Raw genomic sequence first — 12067 nt, forward strand, 5'->3', positions numbered from 1 at the left:
TTGGGTTCAGGTCTGGTGACTGTGGAGGCCAGGTCATCTGGCGTAGCACCCCATCACTCTCCTTCTTGGTCAAATAGCCCTTACACAGTCTGGAGGTGTGTTTGGGGTCATTGTCCCATTGAAAAATAAATGATGGTCCAACTAAACGCAAACCGGATGGAATAGCATGCCGCTACAAGATGCTGTGGTAGCCATGCTGGTTCAGTATGCCTTCAATTTTGAATAAATCCCCAACAGTGTCACCAGCAAAGCACCCCCACACCATCACACCTCCTCCTCCATGCTTCACGGTGGGAACCAGGCATGTAGAGTCCATCCGTTCACCTTTTCTGCATCGCACAAAGACACGGTGGTTGGAACCAAAGATCTCAAATTTGGACTCATCAGACCAACGCACAGATTTCCACTGGTCTAATGTCTAATGTCCATTCCTTGTGTTCTTTAGCCCAAACAAGTCTCTTCTGCTTGTTGCCTGTCCTTAGCAGTGGTTTCCTAGCAGCTATTTTACCATGAAGGCCTGCTGCACAAAGTCTCCTCTTAACAGTTGTTGTAGAGATGTGTCTGCTGCTAGAACTCTGTGTGGCATTGACCTGGTCTCTAATCTGAGCTGCTGTTAACCTGCGATTTCTGAGGCTGATGACTCAGATAAACTTATCCTCAGAAGCAGAGGTGACTCTTGGTCTTCCTTTCCTGGTGCGATCCTCATGTGAGCCAGTTTCTTTGTAGCGCTTGATGGTTTTTGCAACTGCACTTGGGGACACATTCAAAGTTTGCCCAATTTTTCGGACTGACTGACCTTCATTTCTTAAAGTAATGATGGACACTCGTTTTTCTTTACTTAGCTGCTTTTTCTTGCCATAATACAAATTCTAACAGTCTATTCAGTAGGACTATCAGCTGTGTATCCACCTGACTTCTGCATAACACAACTGATGGTTCCAACCCCATTTATAAGGCAAGAAATCCCACTTATTAAACCTGACAGGGCACACCGATGAAGTGAAAACCATTTCCGGTGACTACCTCTTGAAGCTCATCAAGAGAATGCTAAGAGTGTGCAAAGCAGTCATCAAAGCAAAAGGTGGCTACTTTGAAGAACCTAGAATATAAGACATATTTTCAGTTGTTTCACACTTTTTTGTTAAATATATAATTCCACATGTGTTAATTCATAGTTCTGATGCCTTCAGTGTGAATGTACAATTTTCAAAGTCATGAAAATACAGAAAAATCTTTAAATGACAAGGTGTGTGCAAACTTTTGGTCTGTACTGTACATATACACAATTTATGGGAAAGATCATTCTGACAGATTCCTTTTGTAGGGAATCTGTCAGCAACTTTATATCCCTCCACCAGCATGCATGGTCATGTAGGTCTTAAAATACAAGAAAAGCAATACTTGTATGGACTTGAAGTTCCATTCTGAAAGTACAGTATATGCTAAAAAGGCTGGAAGTGCATTGGGGGCTTGTGACTGCATGGAGAGTGCATCAGTCTTCTTTATTATTTCCAGCCCTGCCTCACCCTTCTCTCCTCAATTGAAAACACCATTCCCTTCTACATTAAATATTTGGCTGGCAGAGAGTGGAACTGACAACCAATAAGAGGAAGGTGGAGCTGGGCGGAGAGTAATGTAAAAGACTAATGCACTAGCCGTGCATTTGTTTACCCCCAATGAATTCCCAGCCTCATTATCATATACTGCACTTTCATAAATATATTTCAAAGGGATGGAGCATTGCTTTTGAACACTACAGGTACACACATGGTTAAAATTGTTGGTGCCCTTCTGTTATGGTAAAAAAAAACACAAGGGTCACTGAAATAACTTGAAACTGACAAAAGTAATTTTCTATTTACATTTTCTGAATGTCAACTAATGAAAATCAGACATTGCTTTAGAATTGTAGTTCAACAGAAAAAAAAACAATGAAGATGTCCTGGATAGAAATAATGGTATCCTTAACTTAATATTTTGTTGCACAACATTTTGAGGCTAAGGCTGCAAACAAATGATTTCTGTAACTCTTAATGAGACTTCTGCACCTGTCCACAGATATTTTGGCCCACTCCTCGTGAGCAAACTGCTCCAGCGGTCTCAGGTGTGAATGGTGCCTTCTCCAGACTGCCGGTTTCAGCTACTTCCACAGATGTTCAATAGGATTTAGATCAGGGCTCATAAAAGCCACTGCAGAATAATCCAATGCTTTGGTCTTAGCCACGTGTTGTGAGTCATTATCCTGCTGGAGGGCCCATGACCTGTGACTCAGACCAAGCTTTCTGACACTGGGCAGCACATTTCACTCCAAAATGACTTGATAGTCTTGGGATTTCATTGTACCCTGCACAGATTCAAGACACCCCATGTGAGATGCAACAAAGCAGCCCCGAAACATAACCAAGCCTCCTCCATGTTTCACAGTGGGTACAATGTTCTTTTCTATCTATGCTTCATTTTTGCATCTGTGAACATAGAGTTGATATGACTTGCTAAAAAGTTCAATTTTTGTCTCATCTGTCCAAGGACATTCTTCTTAAAGCTTTGTGGCTTGTCAATATGAATTTTGCCAAATCCAGTGTTGCTTTTTTATAATTTGCTTTCAACGGTGGTTTTTCTCCTCGGTCATTTTCCATGAAGTCCACTTTGCCCAATATAGCGCCGGATGGTGTGATCTGAAACAGATGTACCTTGACCTTTTACTTCACCACTAATCTCTTTGGAAGTTGTTCTTGGCTCTTGTTGTTCTGGTTACCATTAACATTATCCATCCCTTTAATTTGTCATCAATTTTCCCCTTTCAGCCGTGTCCAAGGAGGTTGGCTACAGTCCCATAGACCATAAACTTTTGAATAATATGTGCATCTGTAGAAACAGGAACATCAAGCTGTTTGGAGATGGTCTTATAACCTTTACCTTTAACATGCTTGTCTATAATTTTCTTTCTAATCTCCTTAGACAATGCTCTCTTTAGCTTCCTTGGGTCCATGGTCAGTGTGGCATACACCATGATACCAAAGAGCACAGTGTTTAATTTTCACATTTAAAAAGGCAGACTGACTGATTACAAATTTGTAGACACCTGTGATGCTAATTACAGGACACACCTTAGTTTATCATGTCCCTATGGTCAAACTATTTTCAATCTTTTCTTGGGGCACCATCATTTTTGTCCAGGCAAGTTTCATTAGTTTTTTTTTTTTTTTTTTATATTTAACCAACTTTTCTATTTAACCAAATTCATGAGTTAATATTCAGCAAATTTAAATTGAAAATTACTTTTGTCAGTTTCAAGTTATTTCAGTGACCATTGTGGGATTTTCTTACTTTAACAGAAGAACCAACTATTTTGTCCAAATGTGTATTAACTGACTTGTATTTTTAAGCCATGCAAGGCCATGTATTCAGTTGGAAGGACTTTTAGGTTGATAATGTAAAGTCTAGCAAAAGGTTGATATGGGCTGGATGGGTAAGATGTAGTGTAACAACCTTTGCCCGTGCCCCCGCATGGTCCCTCTGCTCCCTCTATGCAGGGACGCAGACATTCTCACCGCTCCAGCTGCGGCAGCATCCCTGTGCTTTTCTCCCTGCTTCCCCAGTGCACGCCGCACTGACTTCTGGCGGTGCACCTAATGCGCGCGCGCTCCCCTGCTCTTAAAGGGGCAGCGTGTGCGCATAGTAAAATACCCCCAGTCAACAGCTGGGAGGAATTTAGTGAAAGAGTACACCTGCAAGATGGCCCCCAGCCAATAGCTGGGAGGCATCCTGTATAAAAGGCACCCTTGTATAAAAGAAACTCATACTCTTGGTCCTTGTGCGGCCAGTCCTGAACTCGAAATTCCTGGTCCTAGTGTGGCCAGTGCCTGGACCTTGTCCCCCAGTATGTGTGCGGCCAGTGCCAGTACCAGTATGAGACCCGTGTGTCTGTACATGTGCCTCCGAATTATCCATGTATCCGGACTGCTAAAAGCAGTCGCTGAAGCAGCTCAGTGTGAAAGTAGCCCGAGACCGTGTCGGCGAACCTGACCCTAGGGGTCAGCAGCTGCAGTACCGGGGATTGCCTAGGAATGGTAACTGGCGGCTACCTGCAGCCCAGTCTGTCTTCACCATCAGAAGCTCCAGTGAACACCGCTTACCTACACCCCTTCTTAGGCAGGCCTGGTCCTGTGGCACAGTGGGTCCACTTATGGGCTTGACATGTAACATCTGCTAAGCTATTTCTTATAGTGATCCTTAATGCAATGTTGGAAGATGTATGATGTAGATTTAGAAAGTCAATGAATATAAATATATGTTTTTTATTGTACCATAGTGATGTGCGTCATATTGAATGGGTAAAGTCCTACCTGAGTATTTGGACTGATCTTCAAGCATACATTAAGGAGTATCATACTACAGGAACTTCATGGAGTAGTGTAAGTATTTACCACACATTTCCTAGTCTTATATCTGTTTTAGCAGGTTGGTATCAGCATGAGATGCTTTAAACAACAGTTTATATACATGGCATGTAGTTATCGCTTCTCTTTACATCAGATTGGGATATCAGTAGTTTACACAATACCGATATACAGAGAACAGTGTTGTCATTATGTTTGCAGTAAAAACCACCATTTTTATGACAGGAGGCAAGTTACATTGGAAGCAGTGTGTGGGTTCACTGGAGTATTCTGGTGAGATTAGGTAGGTTACTGAGAGTCCATTGGGGTAGGTAAGTTATTTATTATTCACTAGGGTAAGGGGTAATTAGGCTATATTCCACTGCAATGTCTGTATGCTGGGAAGTTCCTGCCAGATATATCAAAGGTATTGCCCACCATTTATCTAATGGAGGCCAAAAGAGTGTCCTTTTGGCCTCTATTGGTCTGGTTTATGTCTGTATATCTTTTTTTTCAACTATGTGGAATATCTATCTTGTTAGGAAGAAACCTCTCCAACTTAGAAGTTTATTTGATTCAGTTTACAGCCCTGAGAATAGAAGAAATACACAGGCATGAGATTGCCAACAATCTACAGGGCTTTCTCAGAGTGATATATATTTTATACCTTTCATGAATTTAGACATTCTATACGTGTTTCTTACATATTAGCAAATAACAGAATTAATTGCTGCATAATAAGTAAAAGGCACTCCTTGTGTCCACCCAGCTTAGTCGCACCTCTCTATAGTTCTTTGTTTCAGTGTTCTCAATGGAGCTACCACACACACTGTGAGATTTCGCAGGCCTGAAGACATTAGCCCCACCCTTACTTTAAAGCTGGCTATACACATTAGATGGTTGTCAGCCGACTCTCCCCTACACAAGAGCGTTCGCTTGGCCAAGCGTTTGCGTTCTCTATAAGAAAGCTGCAGACTGTCATGCCAGCCAGCGGCTTATCTCCATGTAAGGCATACATGTCAAACTCTGGCCCGCAGGGTGATTATATTGGGCCCGCGTCATCAAAACCACCACCCCTATGTGGGGCCATTATTCCGTTTGGAGGACTATGTCTCCGTTTGGAGGACTATGTTGGGCCCATTATTCTGTATGGAGGACTATGTGGAGCCCATTGTTCAGTATGGAGGACTATGTGGGGCCCATTATACTGTATGGAGGACTATGTGGGGCCATTATACTGTATGGAGGACTATGTGGGGTAATTATTCTGTATGGAGGACTGTGGGGCCCATTATTCTGTATGGAGGACTATGTAGGGCCCATTATTCTGTATGGAGGACTATATGGGGCCGTTATTCTGTATGGAGGACTATGTGGGGCCCATTATTCTGTACGGAGGACTATGTGGGGCCCATTATTCTGTATGGAGGACTTTGGGGGCCCAAAATACTGTATACTGGTTGGCCCGTGACTTAGTCCAAGTTTTTCATTTTGGCCCTCTGTGTGTTTGACATCCCTGATGTAAGGAGATGGACATACTGCCCACGTTCCCCCTAGAAGACACGTGTATTGTTGTAATGTGTAATGTGTATTGTAACATGCATTATTGGTGATAGTGTTGTGCTCTGCCCGACACTAGGGAGAGTGTTTGGTTAACATTGTATTGGTAAAAAATGTGTTATTAGCATTTGAGCATGTAGAATGCTATACTGTGGCATACAGTATATTAGAGGCATCCGACAAAAGTATACATTGGGAAATACCTCCAGCAATATCAGCATGCGCTGCAAATGCATTCAACCCCGTCTGCTGCAAAGATCAAATGGAAAGACATAAACTTTAGTGTATGCTACAGAAAAAACAACATGCCTTAAAACTATTCAGATTTTTTCCACAGCATGTGAATGGGATTTGTTACACTGTGGATGGTAGGTAGGTTACTGGTGTATTGTGGGAAATTAGTCTGGTAATTTAAGGTCCATTAGGGTAGATAGATTACCTTCTGTCTTTTGGCATAGATTATTTTGTGTAAATTAAGGGTATGTAGTTTATCCACTCTCTAGTGGGATGTTGGGAGAAGAGTAGGTTAACTCTTAGCAGTCATCTCCTTAAATAAAATCGCTCCGATGTTGATTCTGAAAAGTAGGTCGAGAGTCATGCGAGTACAATGCGATTTTTCTCAAGTAGCATCCATAACATCAGGGCTGTGGAGTCGGTAAGCCAAACCTCCGACTCCGACTCAATTTCCATGACCACGACTCTGACTCCCTCACACATGGCTCATGTATAAGTGATAAATTTACTGTAGCGCAGATTCATCTCAGCTAAAAGTCTAGACCCTTAGATCAGGAAGAGGACAGACATTTATAGGACATTTCATAACTTTCCCAAATTCTTATGAAAAAATGTAGTTTTCTGTACTTGTTTAGCTAATAACTAAATAGAAGAAAAAAAATGGCTTGGGTCCCCCTTATTTTGAATAACCAGCTGAAGGAAAGCAGACAGCTATGAGCTGGTGTTCTTATTCTGGGAAGGGGCCAATATCCGTGAATCCTCCGAGCCTAATAGTATCAGCTCACATCTGTCTGCTTAGCCTTTACTGGTTAATAAAAAAGGGGTCCCCTCCTATTTTTAATAACCAGCAAAGGCTAAGCAGACAGTTGCGGGCTGATATTAAAAGGCTGGGAGGGGGCCATGGATATTGGCCCTTTCCCAGACTAATAACACCAGCCCCCAGCTACCCCAGATATGGCGCATCCATTAAATGTGCCAATTCTGGTGCTTAGCTTCGGCTATTCCCGATTGCCCTCGTGCATTGGCAATTGGGTCAGTGTAATGGTTTTGGGGTTGATTTAAGCTTTGTAATGTCCGCTGACATCAAGTCCAGGGGTTAGTAATGGAGAGGCTTCTGTCAGACAACCCCATTACTAACCCTGTAGTGAAATGAAATAAACACACACACTGAAAAGTCATTTAATTGTAAAAAGCACTCCCTGACAATTACCTTCTTTAGCTAAATACAAGTACAGAAAACTACACACACAAAGCACTGATTATATACCTCACTGACATATTTCTATCTGTTCTATTCTGAGGGTTCTGGCTGTGAATTTACTGTACTTGGCTGATGAAATGTCGGGTTTCCTGTGAGGTGTGTGCATAAAAATCGGACGGCACACGCATGGTCCGTGTGCTGTGCGATTTGTTTCTCTCACCCATTGACTTGCATTGGCGAGTCTCGCCCGATATAAGTGGCTACTCGCAGCATGCTGCGATTTTTTTCTCAGTCCAATCCGAACTGAGAAAAAAAATCACAGCTGAGCACTGAATCATTCAATAACATTAGTCAGAGAGCAATCCGATTTTTTATTGGATTGCACTCGTCCGATTTATGTGCAGATGAGAATGAGCCCTTACAAGCAGCTTTTGCAGATTTTATTTTTTGCATTGCATTACATGTGAATGGGATTTGTTTTGTAACGTGAAATTGTTGAGGGGGCACGAAACAACATGTATTGTAATGCAGGCCCCATAGGCCACTATTACAAAATAATTTTGTAATACTGTACATCCAGTTGAATATAAACATTAAAAGGAACAAGAATTGATGATAATCGGAAATCAACATTTTGTTTTGAACTAATCCATTTTTATTACTGATGTCTCTTAACATCTGTAGAATCTGAGCATGCGCAGTCCTGAAAGAACACCTATCACCAGGATATGTGTCCAGTTTTTGTCCTTATTTTATTCCTGCAGCTCCCCTGAGTATTCTGTTTTTTGTTTTTTAATTCACCATACGGTTCCCGAGATATAGGCCTTTTTATTCAGTGATAATTTTTATTATCTTTCTCAAAGGGGTGTTGCTCATGGGGTAATAATATAGAGCAATCTAAAGACATGCCCCCAGAGAATCCTGTGAGCAACGCCCCATTGGTAAAGATCATGAAGAATAGCACTAAATAAAAATGCTTACTTCTCTGGAACCTTATGACATATTAAAAAAAAAACGAAATACTCAGGGAAGCTACAGGAATAAAATAATAAAGTAAGAGTAAAAACTGGTCACTTCTGACCTGGTGACAGGCCCTCTTTAAATAAGGAACCTGTTAAAAGGAAAGCATAATGGATGGCCTATTTTTTGGATGGAAAAAAACGTGCATTACATATTTTTTTGTCCGTCCAAAAACGGATAGCAGGCCAAATAGATGCAAACAGAAGAAGAAATTTTAGGAAATAAAAACCCTACTCAAATGTATGGGTCTTGTAACTCAACATTACATTTTTTTTATCCTTCAGAAAAAGAGATCCAAATGGACACATGAACGCAGCCTATCACACTTTGATCCACTACAATTGAAAATTGAAAAATTTGCAGCACCTAAAATCATCACAGACCCTGATCTGTAAAAGTTAAAACAATGTGGCAACCTTATTGGGAGCTTTGCTTATGTCCGTTATCCCATGCCGTATATTATTCAGACACCGACCTTAGAAGCAGCGTAACAGACGAGAACAAGCCAAATTCTTACACTGGGATTTTTCTTTGATTTCTACTTTTTCCTATCTCTAGTATTCATCAGGTATCACAATATTAAAAATTACATGTATGTCATGAGAGTCTGTATAACACTCATGAAGTACAGTCTTGGATTGTTTATACATGTCAGGCAGTGAAATTAAGAGATAGAAACCTTCCCTGGTTAGATGACCATTGTTGACCTCCTGAAGGAACCAACAGCTGTACAGCGCAACTGTTCCTTTTATTTTATTAGCACCTGCCAAAAAAGTAAAAGACTTCCTTTAGTGATGTTATTGAATTGTGGTTTGCTTCACTACTGAGTGAGGAGAGGAAGAAACCCAGCAGCTGTGCCATATCCAAACAAGAAGGGCTTAGAAAAACTCAAGCACTGGTCATTTTGGCTATTGTCAGACTTGCAGAAGACAACTGAACAACTGGTGGTTCTTAATAGCATTAAACACGTGTCGGCCAAAAGGCATGTGTTAAGGAAATGATAGTCAGTAGCATGCCTTAGTGGTAGCAGAATAGAGGGGTTATGTGAATGTATTAATGGAACAAAAAGCTATACAAAATCAAGGGCTTAACTAGTATAACCACGCGTGCCATGTGATACCTTACACGCTCCATGAAATATAAGGACAACTTATAGCATGGCACATGATGGGGTGAAGGGAGGAGCTTCCATTAGAAAAAAATTGTAGGTAGAATTAAAAAAAAAATGTTTGCTTCTAGGCCTCTCTGGTTAGTCTAATATTGTATATGCCCCTCTCTGCCACCAGAACAGCTCTGACCCATTGAGCCATGGACTTCACAAGACCTGTGAATGGTGAGCTGTGGTATCTGACACTGAGATGGCAGATTCTTTACGCTCTGTACGTTTTGAGATGGGACTTGCATGAATTGGGCTTCCATGGATTGTAATGCATGGTGGGGCCTCCATGGAAGCCCAAGTGGATACCTTAACCTCTTTTTTGTGTTCCTCAAACCAATTCTAAAAATTGTGACAGAGCACATTATTTTTCTGCACAAGGCCTTTACCATTAGGGAATACGATTGCCATATAGAGGTGTACTGGGTCTGTAACAATGCTTAGGTAGCACATGTTGAAGTAACATCCACATGAATGCCCAGAGCAACGCACTGTCTTTATTTGCTCTCATGATGTCTTCTCTTTATGGTAGACTTAGATACTGAAACACCTACTTCCTGGAGAGTGTTCTTCACTTGGGTGGATGTTGTGAGGGTTTTTTTCTTCACCATAGAAAGGTTTCTGCGATCATCCACCACTGTTGTCTTCTGTGGATGTTCAGGCCTTTTTGAATTCCCAAGCTCACTAGAATGTACTAAACTATTGATTTGGCCATTCCTAACATTTCTGCTTTCTCTTTGATGGATTTCTTCTTTTTTTTCAGCCTAATGATGGTATGTTTCTCTTCTATTGAAAGCTCCTTTGACCGCATGTTGTGGGTTCACAGCAACAGCTTCCAATTGCAAATGCCTGACCTGGATTCAACTCCTGATCTTTTACCTGCTTAATTGATGTTGGATTAATGAAGGAATAACCCATGTAGATAATTAAAGAGCTTTTGAGATAATTGTCCAATTACTAGAGATGAGCGAGCACTAAAATGCTTGGGTACTCGTTGCTCAGGTCGAGCAAATTGGAATGCTCGAGTGCTCAGTCTGAGTAACAAGCCCAATGTAAGTCTATGGGAAACTCAAGCATTTTTCCGGCGGCTCCCCCCGGCGGTCTACAGAGGGCCTAAAAATTGCCCAAATCGATGGGAACAGTGCTCAAATAACATGGGAACAGCATGGGGAAGACCCCTGGAAGCATTTCTGACTCCTAGGTCACTGCTGTCAACAACATTGTCAGAGGTATTACACCACTTTTACCGACTCACAATAAAGCATACAAAAACAAAACCAAAATGGATTTTCCTGGGAAATATGTTAAGGAACATCCTTTCCAGGGTAATGACTTGTATATAAGACAAAATAAATAACCAAAAATAAAAATGCTCCTCGACACCTTGGGCTATGTTCACACGTAGCGTTTTTGATGCGTTTTTGCACTTTTGCATTGCTTTCAACCAAGACAAATGTATTCAACCGGAAATGTCATTTTAACATTTTACAACCTTATCAGGCCATGTGGTGTGTGACACATCATCAGACACATCCTGTTTCATTTATGATGGAGGGACTCTGAAAGTCACAAAGCCTATTTTTATAAGGCCACTAGGCGGTTTTTACTATTCTTAAAGGGCCAGCAGTTGGCCCTTGCTATTGTTAGAGAGCCATCAGCCGGCTATGCTTTGTTGTTCCCATTATTAACGAGTGGGTCTCCTGTACTGTTATTGCGTATGCAGTGACTGCAAGGGCTGCCAAAAATTTGGACGCACCCCAATACCAGACATAGAGGAGGGTCTCAGTAAAAAAAAATATTCCCATTATAAGGGAGTGGGTCTCCTATAGTGGTAATGCCCATGCTATGACTGCTAGGGCTGCCAAAATTTGGGAAAAGCCCCACAAAAAATTTAAAGACACATAAAGCTGGGCCACAGTAACGAGTATGACATGTTCCCATTAGGAAGGAGAGGGTCTGCTATCCAGTTATAGGGTATGCAGTGAGTCCAACGGCTGCCAAAATTTAGGAAAAACCCCACTAACAATTTAAAGACACATAGAGCTGGGCCACAAACAACATGTTCCCATTAGGAAGGAGAAGGTCTGCTATCCAGTTATAAGGTATGCAGTGAGTCCAACAGCTGCCAAAATTTAGGAAAAACCCCACTAACAATTTAAAGACACATAGAGCTGGGCCACAGTAACAACATGTTCCCATTAGAAAGGAGAGGGTCTGCTATCCAATTATAGGGTATGCAGTGAGTCCAATGGCTGCCAAAATTTAGGAAAAAACTCTACTAACAATTTAAAGACACATGGAGCTGGGCTACAGTAACGAGTACGACATATATCCATTAAAAAGGAGTGGGTCTCCCATACTGTTTGTCTATGCAGTGAATGCAACGGCTGCCAAAAATTTGGAGGCACTCCAATGCCCCTTGCAAGAGACGTAGAGGTCTGAGGACCTCCTAAAAACAATGTTCCCATTATTAGGAAGTGGGTCTCCTTTACTGTTTGCCTTTGCAGTGAGTGCGAC

At 41.6% G+C, this 12067-nt stretch overlaps 1 protein-coding gene across 4 annotated transcripts in view; it reads left to right on the plus strand.

Moving 5' to 3' along the window:
- The window catches only part of CAP2 (cyclase associated actin cytoskeleton regulatory protein 2), a 143421-nt gene that overhangs the window by 115114 nt on the left and 16240 nt on the right, over nucleotides 1–12067 (plus strand). For 3 of the 4 annotated variants that reach the window (XM_073678810.1, XM_073678811.1, XM_073678809.1), the window contains exon 7: nucleotides 4313–4415. The exons of the other annotated variant lie outside the window; for it this stretch is intronic. In XM_073678810.1, the coding sequence (XP_073534911.1) occupies nucleotides 4313–4415 (103 nt within the window). The remainder of the gene's footprint in view (nucleotides 1–4312; nucleotides 4416–12067) is intronic. 4 annotated transcript variants of the gene reach the window in all.

The sequence above is a fragment of the Phyllobates terribilis genome, unplaced genomic scaffold (genome assembly GCF_046119375.1).
Source record: "Phyllobates terribilis strain yellow unplaced genomic scaffold, ASM4611937v1 Scaffold_4__5_contigs__length_816908805, whole genome shotgun sequence".
Taxonomy (NCBI): domain Eukaryota; kingdom Metazoa; phylum Chordata; class Amphibia; order Anura; family Dendrobatidae; genus Phyllobates; species Phyllobates terribilis.